Source organism: Thalassophryne amazonica, chromosome 2, assembly GCF_902500255.1.
Source record: "Thalassophryne amazonica chromosome 2, fThaAma1.1, whole genome shotgun sequence".
NCBI lineage: Eukaryota > Metazoa > Chordata > Actinopteri > Batrachoidiformes > Batrachoididae > Thalassophryne > Thalassophryne amazonica.
This window is the reverse complement of record NC_047104.1, coordinates 38,457,913-38,481,694: the sequence shown is the minus strand read 5'-3', so window position 1 is coordinate 38,481,694 and position 23,782 is coordinate 38,457,913. Positions and strand designations below refer to the sequence as shown.

The 23,782-nt window shown below is 41.0% G+C and overlaps 1 protein-coding gene across 2 annotated transcripts in view; it reads left to right on the top strand.

The window, feature by feature from the left end:
- Positions 1-202: 202 nt before the first annotated feature.
- The window catches only part of tdp1 (tyrosyl-DNA phosphodiesterase 1), a 55,273-nt gene continuing 31,693 nt past the window's right edge, over positions 203-23,782 (top strand). The window contains exons 1-8 of one of the 2 annotated variants that reach the window (XM_034185073.1): positions 203-301; positions 5,328-5,909; positions 7,329-7,372; positions 7,482-7,537; positions 16,017-16,113; positions 21,242-21,276; positions 21,956-22,048; positions 22,149-22,319. In XM_034185073.1, the coding sequence (XP_034040964.1) occupies positions 5,330-5,909; positions 7,329-7,372; positions 7,482-7,537; positions 16,017-16,113; positions 21,242-21,276; positions 21,956-22,048; positions 22,149-22,319 (1,076 nt within the window). In that variant the 5' untranslated portion in view covers positions 203-301; positions 5,328-5,329. Of the gene's footprint in view, positions 302-5,128; positions 5,910-7,328; positions 7,373-7,481; positions 7,538-16,016; positions 16,114-21,241; positions 21,277-21,955; positions 22,049-22,148; positions 22,320-23,782 lie in introns of those variants that run through there. The other variant, XM_034185078.1, reaches the window with a different exon arrangement.

Genomic DNA, 23,782 nt, shown 5'->3' with positions numbered 1-23,782 from the left:
TTAATACATCACTACCAGGCGCTTTCCCTTTTTTTTTTTAAAAGATCTAACTGCTGTTAACATTTGTGATTTAGTAAGAGATCTGTCACATTGGGTTTTAAATTATTCTGAAATGTTTGGAATGAACTCGTGAAGAGTTTGTTGGGGACTTTTATGACGTGGGCGGAAACTAAAAGTGTGAAGAGAGTTCCGACCCGGAAGTGTTTTCTTCTGCACGCTGGTTTCTTTGTGGTGTCTTTGAGTGAAGTGTTTTTTCTGTTCACAACAGTCAACCAGCTCTTCCCTTCTCTCACCTAACTTGGTAACGCAAATATCACGTATTTGTAAATCTTTTATAAGTTTTGACAGTAGTCTTTTCATTTGATTTGTTTAATTATAAAATTTAGCGTGTGCTGTTTTGTAGTTTGTATTAACTTTATGTCGACAAACCGTGTGGTAGAAACACTGAGAGTTCAGTGGGTAGAAATAACGTACTAACGTAATTTTTACAGAGCTACAGTACGGAATCAGATGTCCAAAATATCTATTCAAACAATCATACTGTGTGTGTGTGTATATATATATATATATATATATATATATATATATATATAATACACTGTGCATCCAGAAAGTATTTACAGTACTTCACTTTTCCCACATTTTGTAATATTACAGCCTTATTCCAAAATGGATGAAATTCATTTTCCCCTCAAAATTCTACATACACCACCCCATAATGACAACGTGGAAAAAAGTTTTTTTTTTTTTTTTTTTAAAGATTTTTGCACATTTATTAAAAATTAAAACTAAGAAGTCATATATGTATGTACATACTGACTCAGTTGCACATCCGAGCACTCCATCTTTGCGGTCTGAGCAACATGCTTAGCAACACTAGCGTGACAATAATCAAGCTGGTTGGATTGTTTAAGTAGTGGACATCTTAATTAGATGCAGGTTGTTTTTGTTTTTTGTTTTTTACATTTTAGCCAGTTTTTGTTTTTTAAAATGCCTAGGTAATGTGAGGCAGTGGGTTGTACGAACAAAGTGAGAAAGAAAATTAAAATCCATCACAGTATTAAAAACAAAACATAGAATGCAAAATTTGGGCAGCATGGCCCCCCTTGGCACAGGCCAGTATTTCATAAAACATAATGATGACACACCAAAAGGATTATACATCACATTGATCACTATCATGTATTACTTTGGGGACAATAATCAGCAGTATGGCTCCTCCTGGGGCAGACCAGCAAGTCACAATGCATACATGACATAAAATACAAATTACTTTCATAAATACCTCATGTGTCTATGAGGTAGGAATAAATTTCAGTATATTGAACATCTGGCAGTTGTATAGGATAATTTTTCCATCATCCAGATTTGAGTTGGTACAGACAAGATGCCAGTCCTGCTGCTGCTAATTTGGTTTTGTATCACTTTCGGGTAGGGCTGAAACGATTAGTCGAGTAACTCAAATAATTCAATTACAGAAAATGTTTGAGGCAAATTCTGTTCCTCAAAGCTTCGTTTAACATTGTAGTACATATGCCAGGCCTGTGTGTGGTGCTGTAACATCCCCAGAATAAAACAGAAGAAGACTAGAGCATACACTTAAGCCGTGTAAACACAAATCAATTTAGCACAAAAGCTACCGCTTTCCAATGCGGCACAGAGTAAAATGAAGCCTTTTAGGAAAAAGGACAGTCCAAGCTGATCATCTGAAATAGCTTACTGTGCATTTAAAACAAAGCAGTGTGTTTGTCTCTTTTTAAAAAACACTGTTTCATCTGCTGCCTGCTCTCCGCTAATAGCCCTCTCCGGAGTGGCTATTAGCCCGGCAACCATCTGCTGTCTCTCTCTGCTCGGTGCGAGGGACTCTCAGCGCTCTCCTCACACTGGGCGAGTCAAAGCTCCGTCCCCAGCCACACTGACAAACAGTTTATACAGTATATAAGGTCCCAAAGTAGGTCCATCATCCATCTTTCTCTCTCATTTGCTTCATTCATCAGCGCCTCAAAATATTCCCTCCACCTTCTCAACACACTCTTTTCACTTGTCAGCACATTACCACCATCTGCATCCTTTATCATCTAACCTGCTACACATCCTTTCCAGCTCAGTCCCTTTGTCTGGCCATTCACGACAAATTCTTTTCTCCTTCCTTAGTGTTTAACTTCTTGTACAGCTCACTATATGACTTTTTCTGAGCCTTTGCCACTTTTCAACTTAAGCCACATCTCCTTGTACTTCTCTCTACGTTGACCATCTCTCTGACTATCCCAATTATTTTTCACAAACCTTTACCTCCTTATGTTTTGCTGGACATCTTCATTCCACCACCAAGTCACTGTGTGTTTCTTCCATTGTCCAGATGTCAAACCCAGTACCTTCCTAGCTGTATCCCTCACCACATCTGCAGTATTTTTCCAGTTGTCTAAAATCACTTCCCCTCCATTCAGTGCCTATCTCACCTCCACCCTGAAATTCACACAACATTCTTCCTCCTTCAGCTTCCATCATCTGATCCTTAAAATTTAAATAATTGAACTAGTAGGGTGATTTAAGTGTAAATCTGTGATTGGTCAGACATCACCTCAGCAGAACCAAAGGGAAAGAACAAATTAAGTGTACAGTGCATCTGGAAAGTATTCACAGTGCTTCACTTATTACATTTTGAAATGTATTCCAAAATGGATGAGATTCATTTTTTTCCTCAAAATTCTACACACAGTACCCCATAATGACAATGTAAAAAAGTTTTTTTTTAAAGATTTTTGGCAATTTTAAATATATAAACCTAAGAAATCACATGTACATAAGTATTCACAGCCTTTGCATTGAAGCTCAGAATTGTGCTCAGGTGCATCCTGTTTTCATTGATCATCCTTGAGATGTTTCTACAGCTTAATTGGAGTCCACCTGGGGTCAATTCAGTTGACTGGACATGAAAGGCACACACCTGTCTATAAGGTTTCACAGTTGACGGTGCATGTGGGAGCACAAACCAAGCATGAAGTTAAAGGAATTGCCTGTAGACCTCAGAGACAGGATTGTCTCGAGGCACAAATCTGGGAAAGGGTACAGAAACATTTCTGCTGCTTTGAAGGTCCCAATGAGCACAGTGGCCTCCGTTATCTGTAAATGGAAGAAGTTCAGCTCCACCTTGAACTGGCCTCCTGTCTAAACTGAGCAATTGGGGGAGAAGCGCCTTAGTCAGTGACCAAGAACCCGATGGTCACTCTATAGGAGCTCCAGCATTCCTCTGTGGAGGGAGCAGAACCTTGCTGAAGGACAACCATCTCTGCAGCCATCCAATAATCAGGTGTGTATGGTAGTGTGGCCAGACAGAAGCCACAACTTAGTAAAAGCACATGGCAGCCCGCCTGGAGTTTTCCAAAAGGCACCTGAAGGACTCTCAGACCATGACCATGACCTCAGATCAGATGAGATGACACGCTGAATTTAAACATATGACTAAGCGGAGGAAAAGAAACTAACCAACTAACTATTCAAAGTTCTCCACTGAATCTTAAATGTCCGACTGTCGAAATAAGTGGTGCGTGAATCGTAGGGCCAAGTGGACTGAAGAGCCGCTTTCAAGGAGCAGACAAGTTTCGCCCAAAATCCTCTGCTCTGATGAGACAAAGATTGAACTCTTTGGTGTGAATGCCAGGCATCATGTTTAGAGGAAACCAGGCACCATCCCTACAGTGAAGCATGGTGGTGGCAGCATCATGCTGTGGGGACATTTTTCAGCAGCAGGAACTGAGAGACTAGTCAGGATTGAGGGAAAGATTAATGCAGCAATGTACAGAGACATCCTGGATAAAAACCTGCTCCAGAGCGCTCTTGACCTCAGACTGGAGCAACAGTTCTTCTTTCAGCAGGACAATGACCCTAAACACACAGCCAAGATATCAAAAGAGTGGGTTCAGGACAACTCTGTGAATGTCTTTGAGTGGCCCACCCTGAGCCCAGACCTGAATACGATTGAACATCTCTGGAAAGATCTGAAAATGGCTGTGCACTAACATTCCCTATCCAACCTGATGGAGCTTGAGAGGTGCTGCAAAGACGAATGGACAAAATTGCTCAAAGATAGGTGCGCCAAGCTTGCGGCATCATATTCCAGAAAACCTGAGGCTGTAATTGCTGCCAAAGGTGCATCAGTAAAGTATTGAGCAAAAGGCGTGAACACTTATGTATATATGTGATTTCTTAGTAGTTTTTGTTATTATTATTGTTAATAAATTTGCAAAAAAAAAAAAAAAATCATGTTGTCATTATGGGGTGTTGTGACTAGAATTTTGAGGGGAAAAAAATGAATTTACTCTATTTTGGAATAAGGCTGTAACATAAAATGTGGCAAAAGTGAAGCACCGTGAATACGTTCCAGATGCAGCGTGTGTGTGTGTGTGTGTGTGTGTATATGTTAGTCTGGCGCCATGTAGTCCTGCCCTGGGTCTTCCCCAGGCCTCCTCCCAGTTGGACATGCCTGGAAGACCTCCCTAGGGAGACTACCAGGGGGCATCCTTACCTTACACCCGAACCACCTTAGCTGGCTCCCTTTGATGCGAATAAGCAGCGCTGTACTCCAAGTCCCTCCTGGATATTCATGCTTCTCAGCCTGTCACTGAGTGTAAGCCCAGATACCCGGAGGAGGAATCTAATTTCTGCCACTTGTACTGTATCACTGTCCAAAGCTCATGACTATAGGTGGGGATAGGCGTGTAAATAGAGAGGCACATCTTCTGGCTTAGCTCTTTCTTCACCATGACGGTCTGATACAGTGTCTGCAGGACCTCAAATACAATCCAATTCTTTCATTGATCTGGTCCTCCATTTTACCCCCAATCTGGAACAAGATTCCAGAGATACTTGATCTCCTCCACTTGGGGCATTAAGTCTACCCTGACCTTATCAGAAGGTCCAGTATATATGTCATTTATAGAGAGGTGATGGTCTTGTGGTTAAGGTGATGGGTTTGAGGGGCCTTGATTAAGATTAAGCACCTTGGCAAGGTGCTTAATCTTCAAGCTGTTCTCAGTGTGCAGTGGAACACCTTGAATGTCAGCATGTTGACATCGGTATGGGTGAATGTGAGGGAACATTAAGTTCTTTAAGCTTCTGCAGCTTTTCATTGTTTTTAAAAGTTTTAGCCATCTGAAGTGTGTAATAAAACCTGTGCACAGTACTTTAGATTTTTGTTTTATATTACCTGAGACATACAGAGGCGACAAAGTAGACAATATCGGCATTTCACACTGTGATTTCAGGATTCATCAGGCTTGTTTGCCAGTTCCTCACTGCCCTGCTTTGAAATCTATCTTTATTTCTAGGTATGTCTCAAGACAGTCAACACGGCAAATGGACCATCTCCAGCAGTGATGATGATGAGGACGAGGATAAGGACCTGCTCACTTCCAGAATCAAAACATCGAAAGCCCACCAACTCTGTGACTCCAATCACAGCCCCAAAGTGGAACCAGTAAAAGCTGCTGTTGGCACCAAACAAGAAAAAGAGGTGGTTGGTGGCTCTGAGGCTCAAAAGTCAGCTGCAATTAACCAGATAAATCCAATTAAACATGAATTTAGTCAGTCATTGTCTGGAAAACGGAAGAAAGAGGTGTCAGATGACTTAGGCTGGGCTCTGTCAGATAGTGATGATGATGATGATGGCAAAGTTGAGAAGAAACATTCCAGTCATTCATCCAGAAGGACACCTCAGAGCTCCAAATCAAAAAAAGTTAAGGTGAAGGAGGATCCCCCTTCCAGCCCCCACGGGCGTACCTATTATATTGACGAACCAGATGACTGTTTTGAGTCGAATGTTTCTTGTCTAAATGACACATACCGATTCTACCTCAACAAAGTCACTGGGCTAGACAGCACGTACAACAGAGGAGCTCTGCACATCCGTGGTGAGCACGATTCAGTTTAATGTTTGATGACAAGCGGTCCATCTTAAATAAGTGGTTTCTAACCAGTGGTGTTATTATTTTTACACTTAGTACTCACAGAGTGTCTTTTAATGAAACAGCACTGGCCACTGCGTCTGTTTCTGATTCAAACAGCTTTAAAACTAAGTCATTTTTTTCAGTGTTTGTAATACAACCCCAATTCCAATCAAGTTGGGACGTTGTGTGAAATGTAAATAAAAACAGAATACAAGGTTCAGTCTTGAGCTTAATGCAGTGTTTAAGCACAAAACGTGACTGATGAGGAGAAACAATTTCAGAAATGCAACAGAAACAACCACAAATCAGAAAAAGTTGGGACTGTATGTAAAATGAAGATAAAAATAAAAATGTTGCACCATTCCCAGTTTCTCCACTCACAGAAGCCAAACGTTCTTCCAAAGTTGTGTAATTATACCACAATAGTAGAATATAAAGAAGGGGAAAAAAGAAAAAAAAATAGACAATATATTCGTCAATCGCAATTATTTGTCTGACAATTAATCGTCTCCAGAAATTCCTAATCGTGAAAGCCCTACTTGAGATCAGAGTGCAAAATGCTTGAGGATTTTCGAAATGCGGTGTTTTCTGTATCGATTTTCTATTGCGATAATTGGGTTTTGCGCAAAACCACAGGTAATAACATTATAATATTATTTTGGTTGGTGGTGTGCCGCAGGATTTTGTAAATATAAAAAGGGTGCCGCGACTCAAAAAAGGTTGAAAATCACTGGTGTAAAGGATCTTACCATGTGGGCTCAGGAACATTTCAGAAAACCATTGTCAGTTAACACAGTTCATCGCTACATCTACAGGTGCAAGTTAAAACTCTACCATGCAAAGCGAAAGCCATTCATCAACAACATCCAGAAACGCCGCTGTCTTCTCTGGGCCCAAGCTCATGTGAAATGGACAGACGCAAAGTGGAAAAGTGTGCTGTGGTCTGATGAGTCCACATTTCAAATTGTTTTTGGAAATCATGGACGTCGTGTCCTCCGGACAAAAGAGGAAAAAGACCATCCAGATTGTTACCAGTGCAAAGTTCAAAAAGCCAGCCTCTGTGATGGTATGGCGTTGTGTTAGTGCCCATGGCATGGGTAACTTACATATCTGTGATGGCACCAACAATGCTGAAAGGTACATCCAGGTTTTGAAGCAACACATGCTGCCATCAAAGCAATGTCTTTTTCAGGGACGTCCCTGCTTATTTCAGCAAGACAGAGAAAAAAAAAAAAAACAATATATTCAACTGGATATAGGTGGAAGAGGATTTGCAAATCATTGTATTCTGTTTTTATTTACATTTTACATTTTAACGTCCCAACTTAATTGGAATTGGGGTTGTATATGTTATTTGTATGTCTGTTTTTGTCTCGTTCCTAGATGTCCTCTCTCCATTGTTTGGCACACTGAAAGAATCCGTTCAGGTGAGCAGCCACAAAAACTGTGAGAACAATATTTTTATGTTTTCTGCTTTGCACATTTTTGCCAGGAACTACATAATATCTACTATTTAAGTGCTGCATTTCTTTATAGTTTAACTACTGTTTTGATATTGGCTGGATGTTGCAGCAGTACCCATCAGAGTTCAGGTAACGTGTCGTCCGTCTTTGCTACCATCACTTTATCACAGTAAGTGTCCTACGTAATCCATGTACTGAGCACAGATTTTATTTTGATAATAATAAATTATACTTTTATAGCGCTTTCAAGTAGAAAAAAAAATACAAAGCTGTTTTTCCACATAACTCCAAAACATTCCATCATAGATAGTCCAAATTATACATTTTTGAAATCTCCATGGTCAGACAAAAAATGTGGAAAACTTTTCAATATGATTGGAGCATTTTTAAATGTTGACACCTGTATAAGCCTTCACTGACTCCTACCTGACTATCACTACAACCTTGTGATAGCTGTGATACATTTTTGTCTCAGGTGGGCAGTCATGTGCCTTGAAGGACCAAGACACTGCAGGTTTCCCTTTCTACCAATCACCTCAGCAGGTGATTTCATTGATGATCAAATCAAATCAATTTTATTTATATAGCGCCAAATCACAACAAACAGTTGCCCCAAGGCGCTTTATATTGTAAGGCAAAGCCATACAGTAATTACGGAAAAACCCCAACGGTCAAAACGACCCCCTGTGAGCAAGCACTTGGCGACAGTGGGAAGGAAAAACTCCCTTTTAACAGGAAGAAACCTCCAGCAGAACCAGGCTCAGGGAGGGGCAGTCTTCTGCTGGGACTGGTTGGGGCTGAGGGGAGAGAACCAGGAAAAAGACATGCTGTGGAAGAGAGCAGAGATCAATCACTAATGATTAAATGCAGAGTGGTGCATACAGAGCAAAAAGAGAAAGAAACACTCAGTGCATCATGGGAACCCCCCAGCAGTCTAAGTCTATAGCAGCATAACTAAGGGATGGTTCAGGGTCACCTGATCCAGCCCTAACTATAAGCTTTAGCAAAAAGGAAAGTTTTAAGCCTAATCTTAAAAGTAGAGAGGGTGTCTGTCTCCCTGATCTGAATTGGGAGCTGGTTCCACAGGAGAGGAGCCTGAAAGCTGAAGGCTCTGCCTCCCATTCTACTCTTACAAACCCTAGGAACTACAAGTAAGCCTGCAGTCTGAGAGCGAAGCGCTCTATTGGAGTGATATGGTACTATGAGGTCCCTAAGATAAGATGGGACCTGATTATGCAAAACCTTATAAGTAAGAAGAAGAATTTTAAATTCTATTCTAGAATTAACAGGAAGCCCTAGTCCCTGTCAGTACTCTAGCTGCAGCATTTTGAATTAACTGAAGGCTTTTCAGGGAACTTTTAGGACAACCTGATAATAATGAATTACAATAGTCCAGCCTAGAGGAAATAAATGCATGAATTAGTTTTTCAGCATCACTCTGAGACAAGACCTTTCTAATTTTAGAGATATTGCGCAAATGCAAAAAAGCAGTCCTACATATTTGTTTAATATGCGCATTGCATGACATATCCTGATCAAAAATGACTCCAAGATTTCTCACAGTATTACTAGAGGTCAGGGTAATGCCATCAAGAGTAAGGATCTGGTTAGACACCATGTTTCTAAGATTTGTGGGGCCAAGTACAATAACTTCAGTTTTATCTGAGTTTAAAAGCAGGAAATTAGAGGTCATCCATATCTTTATGTCTGTAAGACAATCCTGCAGTTTAGCTAATTGGTGTGTGTCCTCTGGCTTCATGGATAGATAAAGCTGGGTATCATCTGCGTAACAATGAAAATTTAAGCAATGCTGTCTAATAATACTGCCTAAGGGAAACATGTATAAAGTGAATAAAATTGGTCCTAGCACAGAACCTTGTGGAACTCCATAATTAACCTTAGTCTGTGAAGAAGATTCCCCATTTACATGAACAAATTGTAATCTATTAGATAAATATGATTCAAACCACCGCAGTGCTTTTAATACCTATGGCATGCTCTAATCTCTGTAATAAAATTTTATGGTCAACAGTATCAAAAGCAGCACTGAGGTCTAACAGAACAAGCACAGAGATGAGTCCACTGTCTGAGGCCATAAGAAGATCATTTGTAACCTTCACTAATGCTGTTACTGTACTATGATGGATTCTAAAACCTGACTGAAACTCTTCAAATAGACCATTCCTCTGCAGATGATCAGTTAGCTGTTTTACAACTACCCTTTCACGAATTTTTGAGAGAAAAGGAAGGTTGGAGATTGGCTAAGATAGCTGGGTCAAGTGATGGCTTTTTAAGTAATGGTTTAATTACTGCCACCTTAAAAGCCTGTGGTACATAGCCAACTAATAAAGATAGATTGATCATATTTAAGATCGAAGCATTAATTAATGGTAGGGCTTCCTTGAGCAGCCTGGTAGGATTGGGGTCTAATAGACATATTGATGGTTTGGAGGAAGTAACTAATGAAAATAACTCAGACAGAACAATCGGAGAGAAAGAGTCTAACCAAATACCGGCATCACTGAAAGCAGCTAAAGATAACGATATGTCTTTGGGATGGTTATGAGTAATTTTTTCTCTAATAGTTAGAATTTTATTAGCAAAGAAAGTCATGAAGTCATTACTAGTTAAAGTTAAAGGAATACTCGGCTCAATAGAGCTCTGACTCTTTGTCAGCCTGGCTACAGTGCTGAAAAGAAACCTGGGGTTGTTCTTATTTTCTTCAATTAGTGATGAGTAGTAAGATGTCCTAGCTTTACGGAGGGCTTTTTTATAGAGCAACAGACTCTTTTTCCAGGCTAAGTGAAGATCTTCTAAATTAGTGAGACGCCATTTCCTCTCCAACTTACAGGTTATCTGCTTTAAGCTGCGAGTTTGTGAGTTATACCACGGAGTCAGGCACTTCTGATTTAAGGCTCGCTTTTTCAGAGGAGCTACAGCATCCAAAGTTGTCTTCAATGAGGATGTAAAACTATTGACGAGATACTCTATCTCACTCACAGAGTTTAGGTAGCTACTCTGCACTGTGTTGGTATATGGCATTAGAGAACATAAAGAAGGAACCATATCCTTAAACCTAGTGACAGCGTTTTCTGAAAGACGTCTAGTGTAATGAAACTTATTCCCCACTGCTGGGTAGTCCATCAGAGTAAATGTAAATGTTATTAAGAAATGATCAGACAGAAGGGAGTTTTCAGTGAATACTGTTAAGTCTTCAATTTCCATACCATAAGTCAGAACAAGATCTAAGATATGATTAAAGTGGTGGGTGGACTCATTTACATTTTGAGCAAAGCCAATTGAGTCTAATAATAGATTAAATGCAGTGTTGAGGCTGTCATTCTCAGCATCTGTGTGGATGTTAAAATCGCCCACTATAATTATCTTATCTGAGCTAAGCACTAAGTCAGACAAAAGGTCTGAAAATTCACAGAGAAACTCACAGTAACGACCAGGTGGACGATAGATAATAACAAATAAAACTGGTTTTTGGGACTTCCAATTTGGATGGACAAGACTAAGAGTCAAGCTTTCAAATGAATTAAAGCTCTGTCTGGGTTTTTGATTAATTAATAAGCTGGAATGGAAGATTGCTGCTAATCCTCCGCCTCGGCCCATGCTACGAGCGTTCTGGCAGTTAGTGTGACTCGGGGGTGTTGACTCATTTAAACTAACATATTCATCCTGCTGTAACCAGGTTTCTGTAAGGCAGAATAAATCAATATGTTGATCAATTTTTATATCATTTACTAACAGGGACTTAGAAGAGAGAGATCTAATGTTTAATAGACCACATTTAACTGTTTTAGTCTGTGGTGCAGTTGAAGGTGCTATATTATTTTTTCTTTTTGAATTTTTATGCTTAAATAGATTTTTACTGGTTATTGGTGGTCTGGGAGCAGGCACCGTCTCTACGGGGATGGGGTAATGAGGGGATGGCAGGGGGAGAGAAGCTGCAGAGAGGTGTGTAAGACTACAACTCTGCTTCCTGGTCCCAACCCTGCATAGTCACGGTTTGGAGGATTTAAGAAAATTGGCCAGATTTCTAGAAATGAGAGCTGCTCCATCCAAAGTGGGATGGATGCCGTCTCTCCTAACAAGACCAGGTTTTCCCCAGAAGCTTTGCCAATTATCTATGAAGCCCACCTCATTTTTTGGACACTACTCAGACAGCCAGCAATTCAAGGAGAACATGCGGCTAAACATATCACTCCCGGTCCGATTGGGGAGGGGCCCAGAGAAAACTACAGAGTCCGACATTGTTTTTGCAAAGTTACACACCGATTCAATGTTAATTTTAGTGACCTCCGATTGGTGTAACTGGGTGTCATTACTGCCGACGTGAATTACAATCTTACCAAATTTACGCTTAGCCTTAGCCAGCAGTTTCAAATTTCCTTCAGTGTCGCCTGCTCTGGCCCCCGGAAGACAATTGACTATGGTTGCTGGTGTCGCTAACTTCACATTTCTCAAAACAGAGTCGCCAATAACCAGAGTTTGATCCTCGGCGGGTGTGTCGCCGAGTGGGGGAAAAACGGTTAGAAATGTGAATGGGTTGGCGGTGTACACGGGGCTTCTGTTTAGGGCTACGCTTCCTCCTCACAGTCACCCAGTCGGCCTGCTTTCCCGGCTGCTCGGGATCTGCTGGAAGGGAACTAACGGCGGCTAAGCTACCTTGGTCCGCACCGACTACAGGGGCCTGGCTAGCTGTAGAATTTTCCACGGTGCGGAGCCGAGTCTCCAGTTCGCCCAGCCTGGCCTCCAAAGCTACGAATAAGCTACACTTATTACAAGTACCATTACTGCTAAAGGAGGCCGAGGAATAACTAAACATTTGACACCCAGAGCAGAAAAGTGCGGGAGAGACAGGAGAAGCCACCATGCTAAACCGGCTAAGAGCTAGTAGCTGCGCTAAGCTAGCGGATTCCTAAAAACACACAAAGTGAATAATGTGTAAATAATTTAGAGGTGATTCAGCAGAGGGAGTGCTTTAGTTAAGGCACGTGAAGATTACACTGTGAAACAAATTATCTAAATCAATCTAACTGCGCAGATTAAACAGCTAACAGATACAGCAAAACACCGCTGTGCTCTGGAACAGGAAGTGATACAATACCGCAGTGAGAGCCAACCACCAGTAGAGGCAAGCAAGAGGTGATGATCAGGTGTTTATGTTCATGGGAGAAGCTCATCAGCAAACCCACCTGCTGAGGTGATTGGTTTCAAGGAAAACCTGCACTGTCTTGGCCCTCGTTGCCCACCCATGGTCTAGGCCATGTTATAGTAAGGGTGGCTTGTATACATTGTTTGGATACTTTAAGTGGTACCAATTAGGTCAAAATTGGCTTCTGTTTCACAGACTATTTGAAGAATTTAACAAAATGGATATATTGGATTTCATACATAAAGATGCCAGATTAAAAATAAAGATGCCAGATTATCCGTCCTGAGTATCCGTCCTGAGTCTCTGGGTGTTGTGGGACTGTCTTGGCTGACACACCTCTGCAAGTGTGCCTCTGTGGTGGTCGGGGACAGTGCCTCTGGATTGGCAGACCGGGGTGGTGGTCCCTCTGTTTAAGAAGGGGGACCGGAGGGTGTGTTCCAACTACAGGGGGATCACACTCCTCAGCCTCCCCGGTAAGGTCTATTCCAGAGTACTGGAGAGGAGAATTTGACCGATAGTCGAACCTCGGATTCAGGAGGAGCAGTGTGGTTTTCGTCCTGGTCGCGGCACCCTGGACCAGCTCTACTTGCTCCATCGGGTGCTCGAGGGTTCATGGGAGTTCACCCAACCAGTCTACATGTTTTTTGTGGATCTGGAGAAGACGTTCCACCGTGTCCCTCGGGGCACCCTGTGGTGGGTGCTCCGGGAGTACGGGGTCCGAGGTCCTTTGCTAAGGGCTATCCAGTCCCTGTACAACCACAGCAGGAGTTTGGTTCGCATTGCCGGTAGTAAGTCAAACCTGTTTCCAGTGCATGTTGGCCTCCGCCAGGGCTGCCCTTTGTCACTGGTTCTGTTCATCATCTTTATGGACAGAATTTCTAGGCGCAGCCAGGGTGTAGAGGGGATCTGGTTTGGGAACTACAGAATCTCGTCTCTGCTGTTTGCGGACGATGTGGTTCTGTTGGCTTCATCAAATCAGGACCTTCAGCGTGCACTGGGGCGGTTTGCAGCCGAGTGTGAAGCGTCCGGGATGAAAATCAGCACCTCCAAATCCGAGGCCATGGTTCTCGACCAGAAAAAGGTGCTTTGCCCTCTTCAGGTCGGTGGAGTGTCCTTGCCTCAAGTGGGGAATTTAAGTATCTCGGGGTCTTGCTCACGAGTGAGGGACGGATGGAGCGTGAGATCGATAGATGGATCGGTGCAACACCTGCAGTGATGCGGTCGCTGTATCGGACTGTCGTGGTGAAGAGAGAGCTGAGTAGGAGGGCAAAGCTCTCGATTTACTGATCGAGCTACGTTCCGATCCTCACCTATGGTCATGAGATTTGGCTCATGACCGAAAGAACGAGATCGCGAGTACAAGCGGCCGAGATGAGCTTCCTCCGCAGGGTGGCTGGGTGCTCCCTTAGAAATAGGGTGAGGAGCTCGGTCACTCAGGAGGAGCTCGGAGTCGAGCCGCTGCTCCTCCACGTCAAAAGGAGCCAGTTGAGGTGGCTCGGGCATCTTTTCCGGATGCCCCCTGGACGCCTCACTGGAGAGGTGTTCTGGGCACGTCCCATCGGGAGTAGGCCCCGGGGAGGACCCAGGACACGCTGGAGGGACTACGTCTCTCGGCTGGCTTGGGAACGCCTTGGGGTTTCCCCGGAGGAGCTGGGGGAGGTGTGTGTGGATCGGGAGGTCTGGGTGGCTTTGCTTGAGCTACTGCCCCCGCGATCCGACTCCGGATAAAGCGGAAGAAAATGGATGGATGGATGGATGGAGATGCCAGATTAAAAAGTCTATCAAAATTTTTTTTAAATCCCTATAGAGAAGCGACCAAAATGCCACTTTAGATGGTAGTGACCAACCCTGACATTTGGACTAAGTATCAGGGAAGCTGCATTTAGGTGGATAATTGAGACAATTTAAGCTATTAGTCTGAGAAGGATGCACTCTTTAACAAATGTGATAGTAAGTCCCTTTGGGTGCTCCCTTGTTTTCACTCAGACTTCAGACAACTTTATTGATCCCAAAAAAGGGCAATTACCTCAGAATACAGCAATTAATCCACAATTATTACTTGTTTACCATAATAATGGCACACGTCAGAATTAAAGACAACACATATACATTTGACATTGTTTATGTGCACTAAACTTGAGGCAGTCTGTCTTCCGAATTGAGGCAAAGTAAGTGAAGGCCACTGCAACTGGAGTCGCGCCGCTGCTAGCTTGGGGGGAACGGGGTCATGCCGCAGCTAAAAACCGTGCAGCCCCCGGAGAGTAAAGGGGTGGCATGAGCAATGGCCGGGATGGGGTGTGTGATGGGGGGCAGGAAGGGAGGTATAGGGAAAAATGGAGCGTGCTTCATCTCTGTCCATGTGTAAGTCTGTCAGTTTATTGTATTTGTGGGTTGAGATAAGAAAGGAGCCAAATAATCTCACCAAGGCCAAGGACATTCCTCTGGAGGAGAAAACAGTCAGGCAATTTGTCCTTCAGGCTTGATAAGCCTGGAGTGTTGTGGTTGAGCAGTGAAAACACTTTTAACAGTTCCACTTGAACAACCAAATCCCAATTATGAATTAAGAATATTCCCAATTATGAATTAAGGATATTCACCGGCCTCTGAAATCTTCAACTTCAACTGCAAGGCATGCATCTGTTCCAAGATGTCATCCAATTTGCGTCTGAGTTCAAGAGTCATCGCAGTCTGAGAATGCACTGCCTTGCCAACCTCGTTAATCATGACGGACAAGCGAGGGGCCGTGGTTCTTGATGCCGCCGTCTTGCCAATTTTCCGGTAGATCAGGGCAGCACATAAGCCAGAAAGTACCAGCCCTGCTACCATAAGACCAAAAATGAATAAATCCTCGACGTCCTCAATGGAGAAAGGCGCCAAGCATGCAATACGCCAAGACCCCCAGGAGTCGAGAACATAGTCCACAGGATACGTTCCATCTGGGCAGGTAGGATCCCCTGCTCCTGACCTTCTTGTAGAAAAAATGGTGTCAATAGCGTTCAGAGACCAGCTGATCAATTCCATGGTTAATCCAGTAGTAGTCCAGTAGATCCAGAATCCAATATAATTTGAGAAATTCACAGTCTGGTGAAGTAGGGACTTGAAGGTTAAAGCAGAGAGCAGAGATAAGAGAGTGGAGGAGATGCGACCTCCCTTGTCAGAGTCCCAAGCTGAGGGTCAGGGTCACTGCAGCAGATTCAAGGTGGATCTGCATGTTGAGTTGGCACAAGTTTTGCACTGGATGCCCTTCCTAACACAACTCCATCATTACATGGAGAAATGTGGCAAGGGTGAGGTTTGAACCGTGAACCTTCTGTACTGAAACCAAGCTCACTCACCATTTGGCCACCACCCATGCTGTTATCAAATGTGATGATTGTGAAAATATTATGATATTGAGTGGAAGCAGGCTCAGTGTAAACTTTGGGTTTTGGGATGCATTTTCAGGGATCGGCCCGTTCTGATTGTCCATGGGGATAAGAGGGAGGCTAAAGCCCGTCTTGTCCAGCAGGCTCAGCCCTACCCTCATGTCAGGCTGTGCCAGGTATGAACGCACCACTGGACATTGACACAATATTTGTATTTCTTTGCCTCTGCCAACACAATGCAGCTGTAATGAAACAGTCAAGATGTTCGTGTACTGTTTGCTTTCAGTTTCAATTCTAGGGACTTAAAGCCATTTTTATGTGAGCCTGACTGATATATCGGTTAGCTGATTAGTATCAACTGATGCTAATCACAGCCTTTCACGAGCATATTGCTGTGTGCATTATTTTAGCAGAATAAACACTGCAGAAAACATATGTTGGTTGGTCGTTGGTTATATTTAAAGTTATTAACAACAAAGTTCATGTTTAAACTGTAAAACATCAAGCCTCAATTGTATTTGTTTGCTATAATGGTTTGATAATGAAATGTTTGGAATCATTGCCATTTTTATTTATATATCAGCAGATATACTGGCATTGGAAATGTTTTACTTCCCAATATCAGTGTCTTATCAGCCCCCCAAAAATTTATACCAGTCAGGCTCTAATTTCTGTGCATTCAGGGTTTTCGTGTATCCCATAATCCCTTTTGCGCCAGAGAGTCGCTGCAGTCAAAACAACACAGAGAATCCACATGACATTTGTAAATGAATATTATACTACAAAAATGTAATTTTTTATGCTTTTTGTCACGTTAATAAGAAACTGCATGCATGATACCCTGAAAACTTGCTAAAACAATTATAACAAATAATCCGTGTCTGCTACGTTTAATCTGCGTGGAATTTAATAAACACAAACCGAATTTCAGACATATATATTAGTCTGGAACAAAGAGGATAAACAGTGCTGTAAAGAACAATAATCAAGACGTTAAAGAGCAAACTTCACTTTTCCCCAAAACAATATGATCAGGAAGTGAGTGGAGCTCACAGCAGCTCCCATTGAAAATAACGGAGAGACAGCCTGTGATTCTCCCATGTTTACATAAAATAAACCCAATTACAACATCTATAAACCCGGAGAATATATTCATGAGAGTTTTAGGCACAGTATAAGAGTTTTATGTTGCGATGTTAATGGTGTTGTCCGTGTGCAGCGGTTAAAGTGAAGCCCGATCAGAGTGTCTCAATGCAGTTCTCAATGTTACTGAGATCTCGCAGAGCGGCAACCTCTTCGAAGTTTTGCAGGATTTGAAACCTGAAAAGGGTGGATAGTCTCCCCATTTTCAAAGCTCATATGTAATAGAGAATACAGCCTGTATTGTCATTGTACATATATACATACATATAACGAAATTTGTCCTGTGCATTTAGCCCATCCTAATTACAGTTAGACACAATCCAACCACTAGGAGCAGTGGGCAGCCATGAAGAAGGATTTTCTTCAAAAGAAAATGAGAAATTTCAGCTCGAGTTTGCCAGAAGGCACATGAGAGGTTCAAGCCTAACTGTGATCTGTTTTCTAGGTTTGATTTGGTTTGATGAAGATTTATTTTGAACATAAAAGAAAAAATAAAACAACAGACAACGTAAAATTAAAGTTAGTTCAAAAGGAGTGAGAAGTCGAAACTTATCTAATCCCACCCCTTCTCCCTGTATAATGATTTACATATCAATCCCTGTTTCGTTAAAAATACTACTATTGACAATCTTGATAATAATAATAGCAACAACAATAATACTAATAGTAACAATAATAATGATACAACGATACAATACAATTTTAGAAAAAAGACAGACATAACGAACCCGACAAAACAAAACAACAGAAAAGATAGACCCAACTAACAATGAACATGAATAAATCCATAAAGCAAATACAGAAATAAATAATTAATAACAGTTTCCCATGAACACCTAGTGACTCTCACACCCCCACTTCACCCCTGTGTCCTGTGAAAACACATTCTTTATATTTTGTTTTAAACTGTTGAATGTATGGACACTGTTTTAACTCCTCATTCATGCTGTTCCATAGTCTTACCCCACAGAATGAAATGCAGAATCGTTTCTTTTTTGTGTGAATTTTGTTCATTTTTTTAAAGTTGTATTTCCCTCGTAATTGATATCCCCCTTTCGATCCTTGAGCAATTTCTGTATTTTTTTGGTAAAAGGTCATTTTTTTGCCTTGTACAAGATCTGTGCTGTTTGGAATTTTACTATGTCTGTTAATTTTAATAGTTGTGATTTTAAGAAGAGTGAGTGAGTATGGTCTTGATAGCAGACATTATGAATGACCCGTATTGCCCATTTTTGAAGAATAGTTAATGATTTCATTGAACTCATATAGTTATTACCCCAAATGTCTACACAGTAATTGAAATATGGTAAGACAATGGAACAGTATAAGATGCGGAGTGATTTGTGATCCAGAACATGTTTTGCTTTGTGTAACACAGAAATTCTTGATAATTTGGTTTGTATACATGTGCTGGTCATATAATTAGAATATCATTTATTTCAGTAATTCCATTCAAAAAGTGAAACTTGTATATTATATTCATTCATTACACACAGACTGATATATTTCAAGCGTTTATTTCTTTTAATTTTGATGATTATAACTGACAACTAATGAAAACCCCAAATTCAGTATCTCAGATTTGAATATTGTGAAAAGGTTCAGTATTGAAGACACCTGGTGTCACACCCTAATCAGCTCATTAACTCACAACACCTGCAAAGGCCTTTAACTGGTCTCTCAGTCTAGTTCTGTAGTCTGCACAATCATGGGGAAGACTGCTGACTTGACATCTTGCCTGGGCTAAAGACAAAAAGGACTGGACTGCTGCTGAGTGGTCCAAAGTTATGTTCTCTGATGAAAGTAAATTTTGCATTTCCTTTGGAAACCAAGGTCCCAGAGTCTGGAGATAGAGAGGAGAGGCACAGAATCCACGTTGCTTGAGGTTCAGTGTAAAGTTTCCACAGTCAGTGATGGTTTGGGGTGCCATGTCATCTGCTGGTGTTGCTGACCAATATTATGGAGATGCAGATTTCATTTTCCAACAGGACTTGGCACCTGCACACAGTGCCAAAGCTACTAGTACCTGGTTTAAGGACCATGGTATCCCTGTTCTTAATTGGCCAGCAAACTCGCCTGACCATAACCTCACAGAAAATCTATGGGGTACTGTGAAGAGGAAGATGCGACACAAAAGACCCAACAATGCAAAAGAGCTGAAGGCCACTATCAGAGCATCCTGGGCTCTCATACCACCTAAGCAGTGCCACAGACTTCATGCCACGCCGCATTGCTGCAGTAATTCAGACAAAAGGAGCCCCAACTATGTATTGAGTGCTGTACATGCTCATACTTTTCATGTTCATACTTTTCAGTTGGCCAACATTTCTAAAAATCCTTTTTTTGTGTTGGTTTTAAGTAATATTCAAATTTTTTGAGATACTGAATTTGGTATTTTGCAGCTGGTCTGCTCTGTGTTAGCCTGATCCCGTCAGATCTCAGAAGCTAAGCAGTGCAGGATCTGGTTAGTACTTGGATGGGAGACCTCTTTGGAACACCAGCGGCTGTGTTTGTTTCTCTAGGTAAGACTGGCGTTGGGTCAGGAAGGGCATCCGGAGTAAAACTTGTGGCGAATACTCATGCGGATCTGGCTGTATCTTCTGTGGTAACCCCAAAACAATACGGGTGCAGCTGAATGGACAACAACAACTGAATTTGGGATTTTCATTAATTGTCAGTTATAATCATCAAAATTAAAAGAAATAAACACTTGAAATATATCTGTCTGTGTGTAATGAATGAATATATTATACAAGTTTCACTTTTTGAGTGGAATTACTGAAATAAATCAACTGTTTTATGATATTGTAATTATATGACCAGCACCTGTATATTTGTTGTGTGGTTTCCAATTGATTTTCTCATCTATTATTACCCCAAGGAATTTATTTTCATTAACCATTTCAATCTGCACCCCATCTGTCTGTATTCGTACTTGCTCATTGGTTATGCAGTTCCCAAATAACATTAGTTTTGTTTTATTTAAATTCAGTAACAATTTGTTTTGGTCAAACCATATTTTCAATTTGTTAATTTCTTCAGTGATTTCCTCTACCATTTCTTTTAAATTCTCCTCAGAACAGAAAATATTTGTGTCATTAGCAAACAACACCAGTTCGAGTATCTGTGACACCTTACTATCATTAATATACAGTATAAATAGTTTGGGCCCCAACACTGACCCCTATGGTACCCCACAAACAATGTCCAAACATTCAGAACTCACATCACCCATCTTAACAAACTGTTGTCTCTGTTGTCAATAGCTTCCAACCCAGTCTGACACAATACCTCTGATACCATATCTTTCCAGTTTTCTAATTAATATTTCATGGTTGATTCTGTCAAAGGCTTTCTTAATGTCAAATATTCCAACTGCATTTTTCTTTTGTTCAATGGCGTTTATGATTTCTTCAGTTGCTTGTATTATTGTTAATGATGTTGTACTGTTTGATCTCAAACCATATTGGTTATCGGACAGTAATTTGTGCTTTTCAATTAATGTTGCCAATCTGTTATTAAAGAGTTTTTCTAGTATTTTGGAAAATTGTGGAAGTAAAGACACAGGTCTGTAGTTGTTGAAATGATGCTTGTTCCCAGTTTTGTACAGTGGAATGACTTTGGCTATTTTCATCTTGTTTGGGAATGAACCAGATTGAAATTATAAATTACAGATGTATGTTAAGGTTTTGAGATCCCTGGAGTGACCTCTTTTACTGTTGTCATATCAGTGTTATATCAGCTGATGTTTTGTTTTTAGATTTTTTAACAATATCTAATATTTCTTTCTCTTCCACCGCTTTGAGAAACATTGAGTTACAGTTTCATTCTGTCAATACATCCATATTTTTCCCAACTGTCCCTGGATCAGAGATTTTTCCTGCAAGATTGGGTCCCATATTTACAAAAAAAATTATTTATATTGTCAGCCACATCATTTTTATTACAAATTACATTATCTTCATCAATAAAATACTCAGAATATTGTAACTGTTTAGAACTACTTCTTATAATGCTGTTTAGGTTGAAAATCCTTTACAATCTGTTGTATCTTTTCATTATAATTTTGTAATTATTAATATTTTTGTAGAATGGTGATTCCTGTCTGGTTCCTTAACTTTTGTGAAGTCTTGACTAACATGTTTGTTTTTTGTTGTTCAGGCCAAACTGGATATTGCTTTTGGAACTCATCATACGTAAGCTTTTCTTTTTATCTGCAACATCATTTATTTTTCTTGTTTGAGCAGCAACGTTTCCTGATGTTATGAAACATAGTGGGTTAGACTGTTGTGAACCTTATTCATTCATTTAAAGTCAGTTTAACATCATTCATGGCATTTTTACCAATATGTTTCAGATTTGTCTTTTTAAAAGTGAAATGGTACATTTCAATCAAACTACAGTGCTGGTTAGCTGATGCTGTGTTGGTGTGGACAGTCAACGTTTTATGTGCTGTTTAAGATTAAGAATTAAAACAAAAATAACTCGCCCAAAAGAAATCTTTTTAAAGCTTTATGTATATCAATGTTAAGTTGATGTGATCATCACATCAACTTTCACCTGTCTGTAAAGTTAAAGTTGCGTGGATTTTGGAAGAAATGTAAAAATCTGTTTACTGAGAAGTAGATATTCAATAAATTGGAGATATACAGTTAAGATGAGGAGATTCTCCCTTTAGGTTGAATCGTGTTCTTAAATGGACTGCATTTATATAGTGCTTTTCCATCTGCATCAGATGCTCAAAGCGCTTTACAATAATGCCTCACATTCACCCTGATGTGAGGGTGCTGCCATACAAAGTACTCACTACACACCAGGAGCAACTGTTCTTCTGTCATGGATCTTTTAGTTGATTGTTTTTCCATCTCTGTTCAGGAAGATGATGCTGCTTTGGTATGAAGAAGGCTTCAGAGTCATCATTCTGACGTCTAACCTCATCCGAGCAGACTGGTACCAGAAAACACAAGGGTGAGCAGAAGGGTTGTTGTTTTTGTTTATTAAATACAGCCACATTAAATTTTAAAACTTGGCTAACACAATGACCATTAATGTGAACTTGGCTAATCAGGATGTGGATGAGCCCCCTCTTTCCACGGTTACCAAAGGGCAGTAGCCTGGGTGCAGGTGAGTCGCCGACCTTCTTTAAGAGGGACCTGCTGGAGTACCTGGCGTCATACTGTGCACCAGAACTTGAGGAGTGGATTCAACAAATCAAAGAGCATAACCTGTCAGAGACCAGGTAACGTGAGAGCGTACGATGAATGCAGATGGACTCTCGTGTTTACCTTCTTAAAGTTATTAGTGATGGATGTAACTCAATGAAATACTCAATAATAATCTTTTCAAAGAATGTATGTTGTTTTACCCATATACATTATAAAGAGTAGATGGCGCATCGACCACTACTGCCTGTTGGCGCTGACGAGCCTTGGGGCCGGTTGTACAACCCACTGCACTCAGCGCTGTTTGGCAGTGCAGTGAAGTGTCAGGGTATTTAATCCATCGTAACTCTCTGAATACTAAACTGATTTTCCCGCATTTTTTTTTCTGCAAATGTCATACATGTAGCTATGATACAGGACAAATGGTTCGGCATATTTTAATATTCATAGTGGGATTAACAGTAATAGAATATTCTGATATAGTCTAGACTGTAGACAGGTATTTGGCAAACACTGTAGACACACACATTATATTCCAATGAAGTTGAGACATTGTGTAAAATGTAAATAAAACAGAATACAATGATTTGCAAATTCAATTGCAAGGAATTTAGGGATTCCATCATCTACAGTCCATAATATAATCAGAAGATTCAGAGAATCTAGAATACTTTCTACACGTAAGCGGCAAGAGCGAAAACCAACATTGAATGCCCATGACCTTTGATCCCTCAGGCGGCACTGCATTAAAAACCGACATTGTGTAACGGATCTTACCGCGTGGGCTCAGGAACACTTCAGAAAACCATTGTCAGTTAACACAGTTCGTCGCTACATCTACAAGTGCAAGTTAAAACTCTGTCAAGAGAAAGCCATACACCAACAACATCCAGAAACACCACCGCCTTCTCTGGGCCGAGCTCATTTGAAATGGACAGATGCAAAGTGGTCTGATGAGTCCACATTTCAGATTGTTTTTGGAAATCATGAATGTTGTGTTCTCCAGACAAAAGAGGAAAAAGACCATCCAGATTGTTACCAGCGCAAAGTTCAAAAAGCCAGCATCTGTGATGGTATGGGGTGTGTTAGTGCCCATGGCATGGGCAGCTTAAACATCTATGATGGCACCATCAATGCTGAAAGGTACATCCAAGTTTTAGAGCAACACATGCTGCCATCCAAGCAACGTCTTTTTCAGGGACGTCCCTGCTTATTTGAGCAAGACAATGCCAAGCCACATTCTGCACGTGTTACAACAGCGTGGCTTTGTAGTAAAGGAGTGCGGGTACTAGACTGGCCTGCCTGCAGTCCAGACCTGTCGCCCATTGAAAATGTGTGGCGCATTATGAAGCACAAAATACAACAACGGAGACCCCGGACTGTTGAACAACTGAAATCGTACATCAAGCAAGAATGGGAAAGAATTCCACCTGCAAAGCTTCAACAGTTAGTGTCCTCAGTTCCCAAATGCTTATTGAGTGTTGTTAGAAGGAAAGGTGATGTAACACAGTGGTAAACATACCACTGTCCCAGCTTTTTT